This window comes from Neophocaena asiaeorientalis, unplaced genomic scaffold (assembly GCF_003031525.2).
Source record: "Neophocaena asiaeorientalis asiaeorientalis breed wild unplaced genomic scaffold, Neophocaena_asiaeorientalis_V1.1 scaffold249, whole genome shotgun sequence".
Taxonomy (NCBI): Eukaryota; Metazoa; Chordata; class Mammalia; order Artiodactyla; family Phocoenidae; genus Neophocaena; species Neophocaena asiaeorientalis.
The window spans coordinates 3,974,417-3,997,656 of NW_020172625.1; the positions used below are offsets into that span (position 1 = coordinate 3,974,417).

At 38.1% G+C, this 23,240-nt stretch overlaps 1 protein-coding gene across 1 annotated transcript in view; it reads left to right on the forward strand.

Annotated features, from left to right (window-relative positions):
* LOC112395642 (protein prune homolog 2-like) overlaps positions 1-23,240 on the forward strand; it is a 123,624-nt gene that overhangs the window by 17,301 nt on the left and 83,083 nt on the right. The window contains exons 5-6 of the mRNA XM_024738968.1: positions 4,991-5,143; positions 7,687-7,781. Of these exons, the coding sequence (XP_024594736.1) occupies positions 4,991-5,143; positions 7,687-7,781 (248 nt within the window). The remainder of the gene's footprint in view (positions 1-4,990; positions 5,144-7,686; positions 7,782-23,240) is intronic.

Consider the following 23,240-nt stretch of genomic DNA (forward strand, 5'->3'; position numbering starts at 1 on the left):
CATATTTGTCTTAATTTCAAGTAATTCTTCTTGTCAGAGTCTACTTTATCTAATAATAGTATATTATATCAATGTTACATCTTTTTCTATTCTTTTACTTTGTTTTTCAATATCATTATATCTAAGGTGTGCTCTTGTAAACAGTATATTGCTATTGTAGTTTTTAAAATTCAGGTTCATAATTTTTGTCTTTTAATGGAAGTACTTTGTTTACTTGTTTGTTGTTGGTAAAAAACACATAACGTTAGATTTACCATCTTAAACCTTTTTAAGTGTACGGTTCAGTAGTGTTAAGTATATTCACATTATTGTGTGACAGATCTCTAGAACTTTTTTGTCTTGCAGCACTGAAACTCTATACCCACTGAACACGAATTGTCTCTTTACATTAATATAATTGCTCTAACATTTGTGTTTAATTTGTCATTTTGCTATTTGTTTTCTATTTATCTCACATTTTCCCCTTCTCCTCTCATTTCTTTACTGCTATTACACTAAATAAGGACTTTTACTATTACATTTCCTTCCATTAGCTTACTAGTTATGAATTCTTTTTTAGAAAATTATTTTAGCATTATAATAAAGATTACAAAATACCATTAAAATCTCTTGTAAATCGATATTTTTGCCACTTGTCTGATCATCCAAGAACCTTAGAGCAATTTATCTCTACTTAGTTCATTCTGCAATTTGTTACTATTGAAATGTATTTTATTTTATTTTTTACTAAGATTTTCTTTATTTTTTGAAATGTATTTTAATTACACATATATTTTAAACTCCATATTATAAATGTTTTATACAGTGAATATTGATTTATTCTTACCCACATATTTACATTCTCCAGTGTTCTTTCCTTCCTGCATTTCTTTGCTTCCATCTATAATAATTTCCCTCTGCCTTTACTGTTTTGTTAGTGTGGGTTCTTCTTGTGACAAATTCTTCCAGTTTATATTTCTGAAAATGTCTTTATTTCACCTTCATTTTTTTCTTATATTTCAGTATAGAATTCAACATCAGCAATTATTTTATATCAGCACTTTGAAGCTGTAATTCCAATGTCTTCTGATTTTCATCATTTTAGATGAAATTAGCTCTCAGTTTTATTGTGGTTCCTTTGACAGTAATATATTTCTTTTTCTCTGATTTAAAACTTTTTCCCTCTGTAATTTTTAGCTGTTTCACTGTCATGTGCCTAGAGGTGTTTTTCTTTGTATTTATTCTTATTTGGGTTCATAATTTATCTTGAGTATTAGAGTAGTATCTTTCATTAATTTTGAAAAATGATTGACCACTGTTTTTCAAATATTGTCTCAGCCCATTTTTCTCTCTCCTTTCCAAGGGGAATTCCTATTACATATATCTTAGACGTTTTTTCTATGTCACCTATGTTTCTTATGCTCATCTCTATATTTTTATCCATTTTTCTCTCCATGCGTCAGTGAGGATATTTTCTTCTAAGATATTTTTCAATTTGCTAACGTTTTCCTTGCTATAATCTGTTGTTTACAGATATTTTTGTTCAGTTATTAAATTTATAGCCTTAAAATTTCTTTTGAACATTTTATTTATATATTCGAATTCTCTTCTATAATTCTCCAGCTAATTTTTTTATTCCCCTGATTCTGTTTCCATTCTTTTCTCAAGAGTTTTTTCCTCTGGAGTTTCCATTCATTTGTTTATATTTCCTTTATGCTTGGTAATTTTTTACTGAATGCTGAATATGTATATGCAAAATGTAGAGATGATGCTATAGATGATGAAATTCCTTTGCTATAGAGAGGATTTACTTTTGCACCTCAAAGGCAGTTAGAAGACTGTCAGATAAACTTAATGTATTCTGTGTTTGAGCTGATTCAAATCAGGATTTCAGGCTTCATGAAGACTGGTCTATTTTTGCTTCACCCTTTTCTTACAGGCAGGACTCAGCAAACTTTTTCTGTGTCAGATTAGATAGTAAATATTTTAGACTTTGCAGGTCTGTGGTCTCTGCTGCAACTATGCAACCCTGTCATTACAAAAAAAAATCCATGAAAAATATGTAAATTAATGGGTGTGGTTGTGTTCCAATAAAACTTTATTTATAAAAACAGGCAGTAGGTCATATTTGCCCTGCAGACTGTATTTTTCCAATCTTTTTTTTTTCATCTTTATTGGAGTATAATTGCTTTACAATGGTGTGTTAGTTTCTGCTTTATAACAAAGTGAATCAGTTATACATATAAATATGTTTCCATATCTCTTCCCTCTTGAGTCTCCCTCCCTCCCACTCTCCCTATGCCACCCCTCCAGGCAGTCACAAAGCACCGAGCTGGTCTCCCTGTGCTATGCGGCTGCTTCCCACTAGCTATCTACCTTACATTTACAATCTTTATGCCAGGATGTGGGGACATTCTCTCCAGGGATCTCGTCTCAAATCTTGGGATATTTAAGATTCTTCTGTGGAGAGCTCTAAGCTCCAATTTTTGTCTCCCTCCTCCTGTGAAACTGCTGTTAGATCTGCTAATCTTCTCATGTGATTGGCTACAATATGAATTAGCAAACACTCAGAGGGGAAAAGCAACATCAAATGCTGGGTTTACCTCTTTGCACTTACTTTCTCTCCAGGATTGTAGCTTCTAAGATAGTCACCTGGGTAACTCTCTGATGCCTTCACAGATTTTTCCCAAAAAATTTATGTAGATTTTCTCCTTGTTCTTGGAACAAGTAATCTGGCAAGCGTATGAAGATCTTTTTTGAAATTTAGATTCACCATTGCCTTAACAAAGAGAGTAAAAATCATCCTTATATTTCAGGTTTTATGTCAGAAATTGTCAGACCAAAGGGTATATTCAGAATCCAGTTGGCTACTCCCCGCCCCATCTTTAAATGATAATTTGCCTTGAATCTGTTCGATTCCCTTCATACTGACTGCTCCTTCTTTAGTTCTCATCTAAAACAGCCTTCTGATTCTCCCAGTGTGCCTTGTCTAATTCATTTCCTCATGGTAGCCAGAGTAAGTCTTATAAAACATAAATTTGAGCATGTTACCTCTCCCTGCTTAAAATTCTAGTGACTCTCCATTTCCCTTAGAATATGAAAGACAAATTTTAAGATAGCTTGAAAGGCCCTTCAGGACCTGAGCCCTGTTTACTTCTCCAACCTGATATTTCAAAAATTTTTCTTTAAGACTGTACTCTCTAGTTCTAATTAATTTCTTTCCATTTCTTAAACTGGCCAAATCCTCTCCCACCTCAGTGCCTTTGCATATGATCTACCTGGGTCATGAGGTCCCTTTTACCTTGCCCTCGCCTTAAGTTCCTAGTTATCATTCAAATCTCAGCTTAGCTTATTAACTCATTCTCTAGGAAACCTTTTCTGACTCCTGAATTCTTGCCTAGATTCAGAGTACTGTGTATTTCCACAGCAATATTTCTTATCCCCCCTATATTGAAAATTTATGTGTTTACTTCTTTGTATCTCCTTAACTACTATAAGCTTCAAGGGGCAAGGCTAGCTCTAGTCCAGTTATGAATCATTAGCATCTAGCACAGTGCCTGGCTTATAATAGGTGTTCAGTAGTTCTTTGCTAAAGGAATGAATGAATGAATGAGATGCTTTAAATGTGTTTGGCAGTATTTATTTTTCGTTATGATGTTTATGTTTATTGATTTTTAGTATATAATCTTATAAGCTGGAAAAGCAGTATTATTTCTGTTTTTAAAATAGGCAAATAGGAACAGAGCAGCCAGATGTCTTGCTTGGGATTTTTCAGGATTTTTAATGGTGAACGTGTATCTATTCTCTAGGTTCTATAGATCTCCAGGTAGATGGCAAGATTATGTACCATAGTTTTCCCTCACTCATTACTTCATTGCTCCTTTTACATTCTTACCACTTTCTTTATTTTCCTTCCCCCTATATTATCATTTAGGCCACACTGAAAACTAGAGAGATGGCGACACCCTGATTAATCAATAAGTTTGGGGATTTTTAGAGAGTTTAATCCTTCATCATTAAGCGAAACTTCCATTTCCCCCATGACTCTGTGTTAGTCTGGCCTCAGGATGCAGGGGGAGATGTGACAGGTGGTAACTCCTCCCTTTCAAGGTGAGATTATGCATAGAAATTCCAGGAGTTTGTGAGAGGTCAGTCATTCGTATTATCAAATCACTTTGTAATTGAAACCCGTGATTTAGAGCCAGTTTATGAATCCTTATAATTAGACATTAGTAAATAACTTCAAAACTGTGTGTGGTACCTGGAAGATTGGGAGTGGATTTGAGGTTCACTACCTTATCAGATTCCTTTGGTGCTGACATTGAGGCTATGAAATCATTTAATTTTTTTTTTAACATCTTTATTGGAGTATAATTGCTTTACAATGGTGTGTTAGTTTCTGCTTTATAACAAAGTGAATCAGCTATACATATATCCCCATATCTCCTCCCTCTTGCGTCTCCCTCCCACCCTCCCTATCCCACCCCTCTAGGTGGTCACAAAGCACTGAGCTGATCTCCCTTCATTTAATTTTTAAAAGGAGGAAGTTCTTATGTGAAATCAGAAACATGATGAGTGGAAACAATCTTCTCTGTGATTTCTTAAAGAGATTATTAAAGGGAAATATTAAATCATATTTAATATCCTTAAATAGTTTATCATTAACTTCCATTCTGAAATCACTTAAAACCAATGTTTATCACTTTTATGTATTTGTGTGGGGTGGGGGAAAGAGACAGATTTTGTTCCTTTATGTATAACTCTGCCATAAAGTGTGCCATAGTCAGTTCAGTTGTTGGGATTAATATTCAGAGAACAATGAGGCAGGACAGACAGTATCTCAGGCGTTTTCTAAACACTGTCTCTTGAATGTTACACAATGAGGCCCCAGGCAAGAATCTGGAATCTGGAAGTAGAAGCAGAGATTGAGAGACCAGAAGACATTTATTTTTCTGGGCCCCATCCTGGCTTGGCTGGAAAGTTTGAAGGCGATTTTATTCATGCCTTTCAGGTAGCATCCTTTTCAAGTGGATGGCCATGGAACCCAAGAAGATCTCAGAGAAGCAGGAGGAAATTCTTTCTATCCTGGAAGAAAAATTTCCTCGCTTACCTCCAAGAGATGACATTATCAGCGTCCTGCAGGAGACCCAATTCAGTGCTCAGGGTGAGTGACTCTGTCCCCCAGCTCTGTCTCAGATGCTGAGGAGGGATGGTTTGTGATGTGGAGTGTTACTGGGCCCCAGGAGGTGAATTTGAGTGTGGCTTCACGTTCTTCCCTTTTGCTGGAGGTTGTGGAAGATTTTCAGGCATACCGGGTTAACTCATCTGGAAGCAGACAGTGTGTGGTACCTGGAAGTATACCAGGTACCAGGCTTTCCTGGTACTGCAGGCTTTCCTCTGAGACCTTCGTGTCTGGATGTGTGGTTAATCCATGCATCTAATGGGCACCCCAGATGCATCATCACATGAAATCCCTGTGCTGAGAGGGTTCTATTTTGAGAATGTGGCAGGAGCAATGTCAAGCACAATGAGATTTCATCAATCAATTAATTTTAGAAAAAAATAAAAGACTCTTAAGCAGATAAAAGTGTTCTGTAAGTCTAGGCTTTGTCAAGAGAGTGGATTTCCTGGATCAATTGTTTAATAATAATAATAATAGATATAGTTCATTAAGTGCCTAATATGTACAAGGTTCTGATGGTATAACTTTGCATGAATTAGAGTCCTCGCGACAACCCTGTCAGGTGGAATTATTTATTATCCCTGATTTCCAGATGGGAACACTGAAGCACAGAAAGGCAACTTTGCTTTCCCATCATCACACACACAGCTAGGAAGTGGCCAGGCCAGGATTTAAACCCAGACAGTCTATCTTTAAGGTGCATAGCTTTCTCCCTTATTTCAGGATCCCTCGGGGCAGAGCCTTAGGCAAAGCAATTTATTTGGTAGGTGATCCCGGAAAACACTGATAGGGCATGGAGCGCTTTAACAAGCAAGTTAACTTTGTGGGAAACCAGGCCTTCATCCCACTAGGGAACGCTGCAAAAGAGTGTAAAATTGCACCGCAGAGTTTTCCTACCTGAGGGGTGCAGTGGCATGTTGCAACTTGTTTATCAGAGCTCCAAGGGCTGATTGTTAAATTTTCAGGAATTTTGTGAGTGGGTTGATGTTGGGTTGGCAGGTTGAAATCAGTCATGGTAGAAGGATTGACAACACAGAAATGAACACTACAACTCAGGTTTTGTTATGAGCATACCACTGGAATGCTGAGGAGTACTTAGTCCCAGGGACTGTTAATTCCCCCAGGGTGGGCTCTGGCAGCCAGAGAAAGCCCCCAGGAAAAGAGATGCAGGTGCTAGTGGTTGAAGGCCCTGCATTGGGAAAGTCTGAGGAAATGTGGATGGGACACTGACGCACCTGCCACACCTTCTGTTACATATGCTCTTGCACGTGATATACGTGATATACGTGGATGCATAGCTGCATGATGGTATGCATTTTGCCATTCATTTTCAAAATTAGACCAAACTTTTAATGTCACTATATATTCTAGAAAGCATTTTACGCTGTAGTATGATAGGTTGAAGCCTTCCAATCTTCAAGTCGAAGAAAAATATTTAGTACCTATCTGTTTCCCCATACTGCTGTGATTGACAGTGTTCTAAGTTGGAAGAGCAAGTAGTTGACTCTGCTGTCTTAATATGCATCTGGGTAGGAGATACGTGCTTTACTGGCCTTTACTGTAAGTCTTCGTCTCGAGAGTTTAGTTTAGTCTGATACAATAAGCTAGGGTGAGAATTCATTGTTAAGCCAGAGCCTTTCCTGATTTTCCGTGATAAATTTTATTGAAGCACATTGGTCTGCTGACTAAAACTATGCAGTTCTGGATAATTTATCCCTTCTGGATTATTCCTCCCATCATTTAAGTAATCCTTTATCTCCTATTGCCAGAGCCTATTACAAGGGTGACCAACTTAATTATGATAGTTTTATGAGTCATATTTATAAAGTGCATTTTGAGTAAAATTACAGTTGAAAACATGGAGGCTCACCTTAATGCATCCTGAAAGCAAATCGTGGCCTTCTTAGGTATTATTTGGTTATTTGCTTAGTTATGCTATTTTTTTTTTTAACCTCCTCCCCTTGCCTTCTCTGCTTTTATCTGCTATGGGCTTCCAGAGTCTGACCTCTGAGTATTTGATCTTCTGGGCTCCCCTGAAGATTACTGGTTTCTGGTTGGATTTGGTCCATGGGAAGAGTTAGAAACATATGGGGCGTGGGAGTCAAAGGAAGAAGAGGCTGTAATATTTCTTCCCTGCTCCCTTCCTGTTTGGTGCTAAGTTTCTGGCAGCCCCTCTTCTACTGTTCCAGATCCCTGTTTCCCTCCTTTGAACCTCTGCTAGTCTCCGAATGCCTCACTATCTTTTATTAGTTTTCTCAGTCCCGCCCACATCTCTGTAAGAGTCCTGCCATTAAAGAATCTTCTTTTGCATCCTGAGGGGTGAATGCTACTTCCTGCTGGGATCCTAACTGATGCAAACATTGTCAGAAATGTGATTTTTGCCTTAATATGTGTGTTTATTATGGTTAAAAGAAATATGAGAGGGGAAATACTGAAATTAACAGGGCGACTTCTTTAGATAATCCCTTGATATTACCAAAAAAGTTCCCCAAGTATAACATACTGTTTTTTTCTCTTATCCACAGGTTTAAGTATTGAACAGACAATGCTGAAGAATCTGAAGGAACTTTCAGATGGAGAAATAAAAGTGGCCATTAGTAGCGTGAACATGACCCTGGAGGTAAGGGTGGGAAAGCCTTTTTGGCAATGACGGATTTCACACAATTGCATTCTGAGAAAATGGAATACGATTCTGTTTATTGCATAAGTTAGTGTTAGTCTTTTGCTGTGATATATTTGCTTCTTTGTGATATAGTTGACTAGGAATGCGGGTTATTATTTTGGGTGAAAACACTATGCTAAACCAATGAAAAATGCCAAACAAGATGAGTGCCATTTCATTCATCTCAGTAAAACGAAACCTAAAACATAGTCACATATGTATACATGTATGTGTATGTATATGTATATCCTGTTTAATAACAATGATTATACATGTGATTAGATTCACTTCCTTTTTCTGTGCACTACCCTGCATTGTCCATAGATCTGTTCTAAGAAACCAAGCTGTCCTTTGGCTTTTGTAAGCTATTTGTATCCATGTCATTTTGAGAATCAATGGTGACAAATCAAGTATTAATAAGACCCTCCTTCCAATCTGTTAAATGAATGATTCAAAGTGAATGCAGCTCTTGACTTTGTATGTTTCCTTGGTAAATTGTCTTTTGTCTACTTTGGGGCTTTTCAGTGACTTGCATGTTAATCTTAATTAACCTAACTAATGGGAATTATATTTTACAGAGGCACATTTATGCTGTGCAGAACTCTGAGTATTTTTTACTGTTGTGTTGCCTTGATCAAGTGATCCACCTTTAATTGAGGCACTGAACTCTCAAGTCAAGTTTATGGAGATAAAAATTGCTGTCTAGGCATTTTGTCTTTTAGATTTTAGAATTGTATGTTGCTATTCTTTTTATTTTTCTTGTGGTAATGGTGACTGTATCACTGTGTATATTTCTAGGGCATAGGAGGCACACATGGGGTATCCATGCCTCGGAAAACCCAAGAGCAAACCAGGTGGCTTTTTCTGTGATTTCTTTGTAAAATTGTTCCGAGGTGTTTTGATATCATAGTTCGCCTTGTACATCCACATGAGTACCAAGAGGCAGAGTGTTGTCGCTAAAGATACTCACACTTGGTGGTGATATAGTTTACAGACCACATTCTCATTGCATATAGAAACTCAACTGTTTCTGTGGACTTTCAAATTGATAAATGCTCCATATAATTAGACGACGATGTGACTCAATACAAGAAATACATGCAATTTGGGATGTAGTAATTAGATCATCACCTTCAATTACAAATCTGCTTTGTGTCTAGAAATCCAAGGAAGACATGGATCTTGCAAGGGTCAGTGGCCTTGAGAATCATTTCTACCAGTTCAGGCCTTAGGGTTTTCTTTCTCTTTTCCCCCTCCCGGCGCCCTTCATTTAACGGCATTTTATTAGGTTTTAAATGCCTTGTTTGGAATTCCTTTCTATATTAACATAGAGCATCTTGTAATTTGCTTAGGGAACTGTCTGTAGTTAGCAAATTATTTTAAGGCTATTATTATTATTATAGACTTACTGTAGCTTTAATGTACCTTCATTTATATTATAGGGGTATACAAATGGCTCTGTCAGATATGTTAAACTGTAAATGTTTATCAAGCTGAATAAGTGATAAAAAGATCGTCTTAATTTTGTAAGTAATTTACATAGAGGGCCAGTAATTAATCAGGCGGCTAAGTACATCTCTGGAAGAGCTATACGATCTTCTGGGAGGAGGGAGAAGGACATTTATACATATAAAGAAGGGTACACAGATTAAACTCTAATTAGCTGAATGAGAGCTTTTCACTTGTGCGTAACAGAGATATTAAAGATAACTGAGAAATGCAGAAGGAACTCCTTAATAACATTGTATATCTTCTTTGAGAGAGAAAATGTACACTATTTATTTAATCTTTTAGTTGGAAAAATCCCGAAGTTAAGGGCAGAGTTTGGTTTTCTCCATAGATCATCCTGTGATACAGTGGCGTTTTCACAATCTCGATCTATATTTGATTATATTTCAATATTCCTTTCCCATTACCATTTAAAAATAATGACAGAATTCCCCTGTCTTATTTTGTGTGGTTTGGAACAGCTGTTTAATAGCCCTTTAAATCTAGATATATTCTCAAAGAAATTTTCTTAGTTCCTATGACTTTCTAAATCTTACTTGTCCTTCAAAGCATGGTCAAGACCAAGCTACTTCATGATGACTTGTAGAAATTATCCATTTTCTATTACCACTTGCAAAATTGACCAACTTAGGACTTAAATATATACTATATCTTCCATTAATTTTCAACTTGTTTCAAATATTTAATCATGGTTAGACAATATTTTAAGCTAATTGGGGGTAAAGATGGTATTGTTGACTTCTATCTCCCTTTGATTTCCTGACACAGTGCTGGGGACATAGTAGGTACTCGGTTAATACATTTGTTAACAAATACAAATGCCATTTGTTCCTTTGATATCTGATTTTCATTTCCTGTTAAATTTAAGTAAGTCAGCTAGGAAAGCAAAGCCATCTAGCTGTGCATCCAAGTTAATTTACTTTGTTTCCTTCCAATCGGTTTCAACTGTAGCTGAAGGCCTGAGATCAGCTAGATAAAATACGGCCCACATATTTATCAGTAGAACTGCTTATCCAGCAGTCCAAAATTTGAATGGGTTACTTGTCACTGGAAGGAATCAGCTGGAAGTTCTGTGTGATGTCAGGGCAATGGGAAAGAGGATTCCTTACATTTTCAATGGCCCTTTGCAACTCCAGAGTTGTATGTGTCATGGCTTTTATTTGCCTGATGACCCAGTTAACTTTCTTGGGTGGAAATATTGAGAAAAAAAAGAAGAATTTGTCTCCTTGCAACATATATAGAATGTCCTTCAGAGGGAAGCACTGGTTTGGGTGGTAGAAACCACTACCTTTGACAGATGGGTTCACTCTGGCCCTCTACGTTATAAAGAGAAAGCTACTAAACTTTTTGTCTCTCCTTTTTATTGTAGTATATCTCACAAATGATAGTTGTTCTAATTAAGGTTATATGGGTTATTGAAAATCTACCGTCGAAAGTAAATAATTACAATAATACTGAGTTTCAGTGCTTTGTTCAATATGTGAGATCAGAACGAGTGTGACCTTGAAAAGCAGTAGATAAAAAAATGGCCATATCAGGGGGCTTCCCTGGTGGAGTAGTGGTTGAGAGTCCGCCTGCCGATGCGGTGGACACGGGTTCGTGTCCTGGTCTGGGAGGATCCCACATGCTGTGGAGCGGCTAGGCCCGTGAGCCATGGCCGCTGAGCCTGTGCGTCTGGAGCCTGTGCTCCTCAACAGGAGAGGCTGCAACAGTGAGAGGCCCGTGTACCACCAAAAATAAAAATAAAAAATGGCCATATCAGAAGCATGGCCAGAGGGCTAGTTCTTCTTGCAGAGAGGACTTGGAAGCTAGGACCATGGAAAAGATACTGCAGTCCCATTTCACATGGCCTCCGGTTCATTCTGAGTCTGAATATAGCACACATCCTGTGGGGCACACACACCATGTATAGGAATCCACTTCATTCATTATGGTTGTACCTGATCCTTTGTGCCCTTTTCATTGTTTGCCAATTTGATTATCAGGAAAGAGACACAGGTGGTTTTGATTTTGTTCTAATTCTGCATTTTAGTGGAGGAACCAGTAGAGAGAAACGAAGGTTGCCGAAAACCAAATCTATGTTAAAAAACTTTAAATAGTAAAGCCTTAGGGAAAATGAAGAAGAGAATTTATGGATATTAAAGTATGTGCTTAACTGGAACAAACTTTGCCTTTATGCTCCATTTGCTCCAGCAGAATGGAGCAATTATACATCCTGGGCCTACTTTACTCCTAGCAAAGCAGTATGTCTAGATGTTAAGGGAAAGGGACAAATCTTTCCATTCCAGTAAGGTGCCAATGAAGCAAACGAGATTGCTCATGGCGATACCACATGAATAGTTCCCTTGCCAACACCAAGTATTATTACATCTACTTTAAGCGTTTCCCAAAAGGCTGTAAGTCATTAGCATCTTTCTTCAGGAAGAACAATAACCAGGCACTGACTTGATCACTTTTGTTATGACCAATCATGTTATGAATATTGCCACATATATACTGTGTCAGTTTGCTGCCATAACGAAGCACCACACACTATGTGGCTTAAACAACATAACTTTATTGTGTCACAGTCTGGAGGCTGGAAGTCCAAGATCTTGCATTGGCAGGACAGGTTCCTTCTGAAAGCTGAGAGAGAATCTGTCCCATGCTTCTCTCCTAGCTTCTGGTGGTTTACAGGCAATCTTTGGCATTCCATGGCTTATAGAAGTACCACCTTGGTCTCTGCCTTTGTTTTCACATTATCTTCCCCCTATGCGTGTCTCCAAATTTTTCCTTTTCATATGGTCATTAGTCGTATTGGATTAAGGCCCACCCTGATGACCTTATCTTAACTATTATATCTGCAATGACTCTATTTCCAAATAAAGTCACATTCTGGGGTGCTGGAGGTTAGGACTTCAACATATAATAAGACTGTATGAATTAACCTATTGCCTGTTAAGTACATTTCATCTGTTGCTCCCACATGTTTTTATTTTAAATCAATTTCCTTCAAATGAGGAAAAGTGGGGATTTCCAACTCTTGAAATTTTGTCCCCTTTATTCAGAGCTGGAGTCTGAGGAAATAGCTCCAGCCTGTTTTCTCTCTGGGGCCCCCTCCTGACCAGACACTATGCTATTTGAAATCTGGAATAGAACACATGGGATGCCCTGCACAGCGATTACCAGCCAAGCTGCACCTTGGAACACTGAGGAGGGAAAAACTCCTTTTCCCTCCTACCAACCTTTTCCCTTAGCATTCAGAGCATGGACCAGAATGAATTCCCAAGATCACTGTTAAACTCCTCCCTAATGAAAGTGAACATTTTTACTCAGGCTGCAGTGATGCATCTTTGAACCATTGTAACAGGTGATTTAAGACTCAGTGAACCAATATGAAACCTGGTTTACCAAATTTAAGTGTGAAACATGATTTTTCATTGTCTGAGCTTGGAGTTTTTTGGAGTTCAGGATGAAAATACCTCTAGAGTATTTACCTACCTTATTTTGTCGTAAAATGCATAGTCATATTTGAGGAAGTATATATTATTTTTGATTGGCATATTCTTCAAAATGCCTAACGCTTATGCTGGAGGTGATTTTTCAAAGCTGTTTGGCTAACCAATGGAAATATGTTTAACCACTGCCTCTGTTTCCTTTTGGGTCCAGGGCTGCCAACTCCTACTTGCTAAGACGGAGTTAACATTTGATGACAAGGCTCACTGTGTATCAGGCAGTAGAGTAAGAACTTGCAAGCATTGTCTTCTTTAATCTTCCCAGCAACCCCATGAGGTAGAGATGCTATGAGTACCCCTGTATTAGTTAAGGTAACTCTAACAGCAGTAACAGGTAAACCCCAAATCTCAAAGACTCAACACATAACTTATGCATTTTTTGCTCATGCAGCAAAATCCAATTTAGTGTTCCTGGTTGTGTGACCAGGGGTGATTCAGAGACCATCTTTAACGTGTGGCTCCCAAGATTGCCTGAGACATCTCCATCCATCCTGTCTCTCAAGATGGAGAAGAGCTTGGAGGGCCAAAGGTGGGAGGCTTTATGGATCTTTTCAGAACGTAGCATCTGTCACTTCTGCTCATGTTTCATTGGCCCAGTCACATGGTTGCATCTGACTGCAGGGAGGCTGAGAAATGCAGTCTAACTGTATGTCCAAGAAGAAGAAACAGTTTGAAGAATAATTAGCCAGTCTCTGCCACAATCTCCATCTTGGAGGTGAGGAAATTAGAATCTAAAAAGGTTAAATCATTTGTCTAATACAGAGCTGGGACCAAAATCTGGATCTGTTCTGCCCAAGCACTGTGTTTACTACTTGGGATATGATGCCCACTTGGGGGTTTGCTAGTAAGTCATCAGTTGTCAATCATTGCCGCAAACTCCAGGTGTTGGACAGCCTCGACAGACACCCTTAAGCAATCCTTGGTTGGAACTCTTGTTTTCCCTACTCTTGGTGCCAAGCCACTTCTTGTTTATGTTCATATCTTTGCTTCTTTTAAAAATCATTTTAATTTTTGATCTGTAAACATCATCTAAGTCTTCATAGTAAATGTAATTATCAGCCCCTCATATAGAGGAGATTTGGAAAAACAAGTCAAGTAGATAAAAATAATAAGAAAAAAGATTATGAGGTGAGGGATAGGACAAGGACACACCATGTAGGAAGGAAGGAATTTCGATTTTTTTTCTCTGCCTGCCTCTAGAATTCAAGGACATGGGTATTCTGGTTTACCTTGTTGTAATGTAACTTTTTCAAATGTGTGTTCAAAATAGCAGCTCAAATCCGTGAAAAATTTTAATGGTAGAAATTTTTTATGGAAAGGAAACAGTATTACTTTGAGCACTATGGTAATTCCTAATAATGAAATTCTGAGTAGTTGAGGTGTTAGGAGTTCTCAATTCATACCTGGCTGAAGAGTCCACAGGGGTTTAAAGCAAATGACAAACACGGTTAGGTGACTTTCATTGTGTGAATTTAACAGTCACTGCGTGTGAGTCATCTGAAGTGTGAATTATAATTTGAAACTAATTTAGAGCTAATAATTCATAGCTTCTTGAGGACAATGGCAGGATAAAAAAGTGAAACCTGAAATCAGAAAAGTAGACTTGCATTGCTACTCTGAGCTATGAGCAGTTCTTGGTAATGAGATGTAATTAAAATGAGGGAATCGAAATTCCCTATTTAACGAATGGTTTATCATATCAGCTGCAATAGCACTTTGTCTCTGGGAAAAAATGTACTAGGCAGCTGAAGCGTATAATATTTAGAATCCTTACAATTTGTAGATAGGTAGCTCCTTCTGCAGATGACCCAAAGTATTTTAAGATACCAGATGAAGTCTGCAAAACTGGCCTATCTAGAAATACCTTATAATGGAATTCCTGTTTTGTAGTTACAGCTAAACTGAGGTTGGAGGCAACTTGATGTTTTTGCTTTTTTTACCTATTGACCAGTTTCAAATGGATTTAACTGATTCACAAAACTTGGCCTATCTAGCCATACTTCTTTATATTTATTTCCCTCAATGGTACAAAATACCTCAATACTCAATATTTAGAGATCATAAAGTTACTCATTATGCACTGTGCTTTCTTTGCTAAGCGGTGGTGCCCTGGACACTTCTCCTTCTCCCCTGAAATTCTATAGAAGTGTATTTACATGGAGGAAGTGGAAAGGGAGGAGCATAGAAAACACAGAGCCTGCCCCAGGCATAAACTCTCCTCAGGGCCCAGAAATCCCCACTGACTTCCCTGGGCAACTGTGAAGTGGGAATGCAATAATGAGATCAGATGCTATGAGGACATGGCCTCCTCAAGAGGCTGTGGGGAAGTTAGCCTCAAAAATGGCTACTGGGCCTGGGGCAGAAAGGAAGAAAGCTGTGGAGGGAGGTGCATGCCACTCCAGGAAGCCCAGATGGGGTTGATTGCTAGTGAGTGAACAGGGTAGAGTCCGTGTCCCATTTGACGGTATTTTACTTGCTGCATCTCTGGTGGACAGAATGATTCAGATTTACATGCAAATGTGGGTGTGTATCATCCATAACCACTCTCTCTTTTCATTACATCCCCGCCCCGCAATGTGCCCATGCGTCTGCTTAGCACCAAGGACATGGAACCAAACAGAGCTGCGATACCCCTAGGATTCCTGAGGTCATGAGGTGTTGGGTCCAACTGGCTCCCTGCTCAGTGCCTTCTCCTCAGAATAAAATGGTGTTCCAGTTATCTACTGCTGTGTCACAGGCCACCCCCAGAACCTCGAGATTTAAACTAAGATGTTATTATCTCTCATGGTTCTTTGGCTTTTTTTGGGTTCAGATGGGCAGTTTTTGCTCAGAGTTTCTCATGCAGTTGCAGTCAGATGGTAGTCACCTGTGAGCTCACTTGGGACTCACCGGGTGTGGGCTGCTCACAGCCTGATAGATTAGGCGAGAGAGCCACAAAAGCGAGCTTTGGAAGAGACTCAGATGGAATCTGCGATTATTGTGACCTAACTTCAAATATCTCAGAATATCACTTCCATCATGTTTTATTGTTCATGCAACTCCCTAAGGCCAGCCCAGATTGATGATAAAATAGAATTAGCAGTGGTGTGCTGGTAAATGTTTAACAATGGGCTCTATAAAAAAAAAAACAAAAAAACACACATATTACTGATATGCAGGATATATAGCACACAATTTACAAATTACATACTCTTTATTGTAAATTCTATACAATCGATTCTTACAGAATGAGTTACTTAATTTTAATGCAACTCTTGCCCTGCAATTGATGAACCAGTATAGTTCCAACAAGAATGTGGTTGATTTTTTTTTTTTTAATAAGAAAGTGAAACAACAAAGATTTTTTGTCTGAACTTTACCTGTTTGTCAACAGCATGAATGACTTCTCTGCTGCCTTAAAGAATAGTTTTCAAATACTGGAAGAACATGTCCTCAGAGTTTTGTTTTTATTTTTGTGCTATTCGCAATGTAATGGCTAGAAACACAATCCACTTTTAAGTTTAGCCTACATAATTAACTTTCTCCATTACTTTAAGTCGAGACAGGCAAATTTTTTTCCGCAAAGAGCTAGATAGTAAATATTTTAGGCTTTATGGTCCAAGAGGCAAAAGTGAGGATTTTATGTGGGACTAAATAACGATTAGAAAGTGTTTAGCTCACTGGCTGTACAGAAACAGGCAGTGGGCTGAATTTGGCCTGTGGGCCATAATTTGCCAACACCTGCTCTAGAAAACCAATAAATCAATTAAACAAGCTTTGATTTGTAGTGTTTGCCAATTTTCATAGTGTAAATATCTTACTGTAGCCAGTTTCAAGGTACCAATGTGATATCATCAAAACGTGGTAAGGAATAGTTCTAACACTGTATTGTATAATTGAAATTTGCTAAGAGTAGATCTTAAGCATTGTCACAAAAAAAAGAAAAGAAAAAAAGCTCATCATCTTGTTATATACTTTAAATATATTAAAATTTTATTTGTAAAAAAGAAAAACAGATTGGGAAGAGATGCACAGAAGCATACCATTATATAGCTTCTCCAGCAGACAGATGCAATAGAACATAGATAATGTAGTAGAATAATTAGGAAGTGATACGTTTTGAGAATTTATGACTTTTGTTTTTAATATAATTTATTTAATGTAGAATATTTAATATAATTTTTAAATGGCTGTGTTTAATTTGTTAATGGTGGGTTTGCAAATTTCCTGAAAATTTTACAATCATTGCTTACCAACCTGTACAAGTCAGCGCAAACACACCGCTGGGAATTAGACCCCAATTCTTTTTTGTGTGTATATTTTAAAATTTATTTTACTGAAGTATAGTTGATTTACAATGTTGTGTTAATTTCTACTGTGCAGCAAAGTGATTCAGTTTTACATATATACATTCTTTTTCATATCCTTTTCCATTATGGTTTATCATAGGATTTTGAATATAGTTCTCTGTGCTATACAGTAGGACCTCGTTGTTTATCCATTCTATATATACCAGTTTGCATCTGCTAACCCCAAACTCCCAATCCATCCCTCCCCTGTTCCCCCTCCTCCTTGGCAACCTCAAGTCTGTCCTCTATGCCTGTGAGTCTGTTTCTCTTTCATAGATAAGTTCATTTGTGTCATATTTTAGATTCCATATATAAGTGATATCCTATGGTATTTGTCTTTCTCTTTCTGACTTACCTCACATAGTATGATAATCTCTAGGTCCATCCATGTTGCTGCAAATGGCATCATGTCATTCTTTTTTATGGCTGAGTAGTATCCATTGCATATATGTACCACATCTTCTTTATCCATTCATCTGTTGATGGGCATTTAGGTTGTTTCCATGTCTTGGCTATTGTAAATAGTGCTGCAGTGAACATTGGGTGCATGTTATCTTTTCGAATTTTAGTTTTCTCTGAATATATGCCCAGGCGTGGGATTGCAGGATTATATGGCAACTCTATTTTTAGTTTTCTGAGGAACCTCCATACTGTTTTGCATAGTGGCTGCACCAACTTACATTCCTACCAACACTGTAGGAGGGTTCCCTTTTCTCCACACCCTCTCCAGAATTTGTCATTTGTAGACAGAATGATGGACATTCTGACTGGTGTAAGGTGGTACCTCATTGTAGCTTTGATTTGCATTTCTCTAATAATTAATGATGTTGGCATCTTTTCATGTGCTTTTTGGTCATCTGTATGTCTTCTTTGGAGAAATGTCTGTTTAGATCATCTTCCCATATTTTTATTGTGTCGTTTATTTTTTTGATATTGAGCTGTCTGAGCTGTTTGTATATTTTAGAAATCAATCCTTGTCGGTTGCTTCACTTGCAAGTATTTTCTCCCATTCTGAGGGTTGTCTTTTTGTTTTGTTTATGGTTTCCTTTGCTGTGAAAAGCTTTTAAGTTTAATTAGATCCCATTTGTTTATTTTTGCTTTTATTTCTTCTGCCTTGGGAGACTGACCTAAGAAAACATTGATATGATTTAGGTCTGAGAATGTTTTGCTTATGTTCTCTTCTAAGAGTTTTATGGTGTCAAGTCTTATATTTAAGTCTTTAAGCCATTTTGAGTTTATTTTTGTGTATGGTGGCAGGGTGTGTTCTAACTTCCTTGATACACATGCCACTGTCCAACTTTCCTGACACCACTTGCTGAGGAGACTGTCTATTCTCTGTTGTATATTCTTGCCTTCTTTGTCAAAGATTAATTAACTGTAGGTGTGTGGGGTTTTTTCTGGGCTCTCTGCTCTGTTCCATTGATGCATATATCTTTTTTTGTGCCAATACCATGCTGTTTTGATTACTGTAGCTTTGTACTATAGTCTGAAGTCAGGGAGCCTGATTCCTCCAGCTCCGTTTTTCTTTCTCAATATTGCTTTGGTTATTCGGGGTTTTTTGTGTTTCCATACAAATTGCAAAATTTTTTGTTCTAGTTCTGTGAAAAATGCCTTTGGTAGTTTGACAGGGATCGCACTGAATCTGTAGATTGCTTTGGGTAGTATAGTCATTTTCACAATATTGATTCTTCCAATCCAAGAACATGGTATATCTCTCCATCTGTTTGTATCATCTTTGATTTCTTTCATCAATGTCTTATAGTTTTCTGCATACAGGTCTTTCGTCTCCCTAGGTAGGTTTATTCCTAGGTATTTTATTCTTTTTGTTGCAGTGGTAAATGGGAGTGTTTCCTTAATTTCTCTTTCAGATTTTTCATTGTTAGTGTATAGGAATGCCAGAGATTTCTGTGCATTAATTTTGTATCCTGCTACTTTACCAAATTCACTGATTAGCTCTAGTAGTTCTCTGGTAGCACCTTTAGGATTCTCTGTGTATAGTATCATGTCATCTGCAAACAGTGACAGTTTTACTTCTTCTTTTCCGATTTGGATTCCTTTTATTTCTTTTTCTTCTCTGATTGCTGTGGCTAAAACTTCCAAAACTATGTTGAGTAATAGTGGTGAGAATGGGCAACCTTTAGACCCCAATTCTTGATGTGAGGAGGAGCATGTGCCTATAGGGAGGGGAGGAATTGAAGGTGACCATCTTTGGAGACTTTACCAAAGAAGGGGATTGCTTCTCATATCCAACTGTGTCATTAAGTCCTAGACTTTCTTCTATGAATCAAGGAAAAGTAGAATCTTAATTTATGATAATTTACTCATCTGGTTTCATGCACTTTGGTCAATGGTATATTTGCGACAGTTAATAATCTTGGCTTAGATTAAGAGTGGGTAGGGCCACACTGCAGCTAGAGATAATGGTTCATGTGTACAGTACTGAAGAGCATCGGATAATTAGTCTTTAAGGTCTTTCCTACTTGGACACAGACATCACAGTCACCACTGCCTCTATTCATCAGTCACCACGCATGCTGGGGGCTCAGGCTCTTGCCCTGGAAGCCTTGTCTTCCCTACTCTCTGGTCTCTTCTATTCTGCTAGAGACACAGAGCTTGTTCTCGTCAGCAATGCATCCTGGGTTGTCACCAGTTTCCTCCTGAACTTCACTGTCATGGGCTGTACTAGTGAGATCTGGTAACAGTCTTTGGACCACATTTTCTGCATATCTTTTTTTTTTTTTTTATCACTTCCTGTCTTTCCTTTCCTTTGCAGGTTTCACACAGCTTTTCCCTTTTCCATATGTCCATCTGTTCCTTTGCAGAAACCCTATTCCATTCTTCACTGCCACTTCTCCTGCCTTGATATTACTGCACTTTCTTCCAGTAACTTCTTGATTATTTGTAATTAAGAAGCCAATAAAAAGTCTTTCTATATGTCACCAAAATGTCTAAGGCTCTCCATTTAGATGTGGTATTTCTGGTACCTCTGTCACCTTATTTGGGGACCTATCTCTTAAGTTCACAGTCACTGTGGGGAAATGGGCATATTATCAGGAGGCATTTTGAATAAATTCATGTATCACTGCAACTTATGTAAATAAAAATGGTACATTTCTAGACTTCAAAAGTAATAAGCAGGCAATTCTGTTTTACTGAAAGCCTTTAGTAGGAGCAGTAAGTTGACCCTTTCCTTGTGCAGGAAATGGAATATCCATGCCTGCCTTCCTGAGAAAATGAGCTCTGTGATATGGTAGAATTTAGTACCTCTCTTATCATGGCCCTTTAATAAATGTTGGTATTTGGAAAGCTAATAATAGGTAGTCTTTGGTTCTAGTCATTTTAACCACCCAATAAAATGACAAAGAAACCAGAAAACAGCCTATTAAGTTAATTCATTCTCAACTTCAGCACTGCTGAGGGAATTAAGAAATAGCATTTCACAAAATATATCAGTGATAATTTGAACTTTTTCATAGCACAATATCTAATTCTCTTCTGCATCTTTCTTTACAAGAAGGGAAACCCTGAGGACATAGTGATATGCTAGGATGAGTGCTCTTTCGCTCTGTAAATGCATTTTAAAAGTGTACTATAATGTCATTTTTTTTTTTTTTTTTTTTTTTTTTTTTTTTTGCGGTACGCGGGCCTCTCACTGTTGTGGCCTCTCCCGTTGTGGAGCACAGGCTCCGGATGCACAGGCTCAGCGGCCATGGCTCACAGGCCCAGCCGCTCCGCGGCATGTGGGGTCTTCCCGGACCGGGGCACGAACCCATGTCCCCTGCATCGGCAGGCGGACTCTCAACCACTGCGCCACCAGGGAAGCCCCTATAATGTCATTTTGATGGTTTAATTTCTGGAAGGATTTGGCTAATTACATTTTTAGGAATATACTCAGACCAGTTTTAGCTGCCCAGTGTTACTTTTAATAGCAGCTGTTGCTTACCTCTTCTCTTGTTTGTTTTCTCTCTCACCCCCTTTCAGAGTTATTTTGCTGATTTGGAGACCTGACCTTGGTTTAAATTAGTTTGTCTGTAACACTCCTGTGAATCATAGGCAATATTTTAATGGTTAATTACTACATTGTATCAACTTGCCATAGAAAAGTAGGCTGTGAAACTAAAGGAAAATTTTTCCTTTTTCTTGTGACAGAAGAAACATGTACAGAAGAGAAACTGTGAAGTGGGATGGTATTAGAGTGCTTCTTTCCCATCCGTGTAGGTAAATGCTGAATTTGTTCCCTAAGTAACAAAAACTCTTTTTTAGTACACACTGAGGAAATAATAAATTTATACCAAATAGCCAGTGGCAATTTAGATAAATAAGAAGACTCAAACAAAAGAATAATTTAGGATTCTTTCCAGAATAGGCATCTTGTTCCTTAATCAACAGTGATTGTGAAGATTGGCTGTGTGGAATCTGTGGGAGAAGAGTGGGTCATGGTAGGTTGGTGGTGTCACCTAGTGGTAGAAAGGGGAAAACAGAACAAGGTGCTAGAACTAGGATTTGGTAATTTATTATCGTCTTCTTTTATTCCTTCAAAAGAATAATTTAATGCTCTTTGTATTCATAGCATGGCGCTAGCCAATACCTCGAATAATTCAAATTTTAAACATAAATGTAATGGTATCCAACATTCGTTGAGCGTTCACTATGTACCATGCATTTTATTTTTATTTTCTCATTGAACCTCCATGAATACCCTCTGAAATAAGTCCATTATTATTTCCAACTTGTAAATTAACTGTAGTAGACTCTTCTAGAAATGGTAGTTCATGGCATGAAGTATTTGTGGCTATGTTTTGCCTTCCAGCATTTTAGACTAGCATTCTTTTCATGATGCCGTTATGAAATCTACTTTTCAGTGTCTTTGGAATGCCCATGCCAAGCACACCTGTTGTTGACTCTTCATTGTTTTGGTCTTTAAGAGTGCTTTCTTTTTAACCCAAATCAAACAGTCATCTTGTACCTACCTTCCCATGGAGCCCAAACAATGAGGCTCCCAACCTATATGGCAGTTGTTGACATCACCAGGTCAGCCTATAGCACGTCAGACTGGCTAATCTGTCCTTAGGACACCAGGGTTGAAGAGGAGGGTTTGAAAGCATGCACTCATCTCATCCATCCACTTAATCACCCCATGAACAGTCATTTGTCATCAAACATTTTTACTGAGTAGCTTCTATATGCTGAAATATAGGCTAGATACTATAGTACAAGCTTGTGAATGATTGGTAATTTTAGTTGGCTTTATTGGGGCAATACAGGACGCCAGAGTTTCTGAATCAATAGCTCTGGTTGGGGTCTGAGAATATGTATGTTTAATAAGTTCCTTGGGATGCTGATGTTGCTGGTCCAGACACATTTTGAGCACCATTGGCTTAGAGCCATTTGATTCAGTTTCCAACTTTTGGACACATATACACGGATACTGAGGAAGGAAATTGGCATTCACCAAGTTTCTAGCACTATGTTAGGTGCTTTATATTAGTTATCTTTTAAAATCCTGATGCCTTCCTTATGATGTACATAGGCAGTTATTATATCTGTTTTACAGATGATTAAACTGAGACTCAGAAACGGGAAATAAACTACAGAGTAAGCATTCCAACCCAGGGACAGCGGATTCCAAAGTCCTCATTCTTTCCTCATTGTTCTATGTTGTGTCACAGAAGAAGAAGCTAACCGTTACCATCAATGGTTACCTAGTCTATATTTATCTGGAATTCTCTTACTGAATTAACTGGCCATGGACATAATTCTGGTATGACAGATAAGAAAGTCCATGTTTCCCCAAAACTAAGTGGCTTCAAAGAACAACAATGTAGTAATTCATATGATTCTCCTGGTCTTGTCTGAGCTTACTCCTGTGACTACAGTCAGCTGATGGCCCTGCTGGCCTGGTTGATCTAGGGTTGCCTCACTCACATGGGTGGGGCCTCAGCTGGGAGGGTTGGAATGAATAGCTAAGTGGCTGAGCCTCTCTCTATATATGGCCTTTCATCCTAGGCTTCTTCACGCTAGAGCAGAAGCCTTCCAAGATGGTGGAAGCAAGAACTTTGGGTGCTTGCAAGTCCCACAAAGTCATG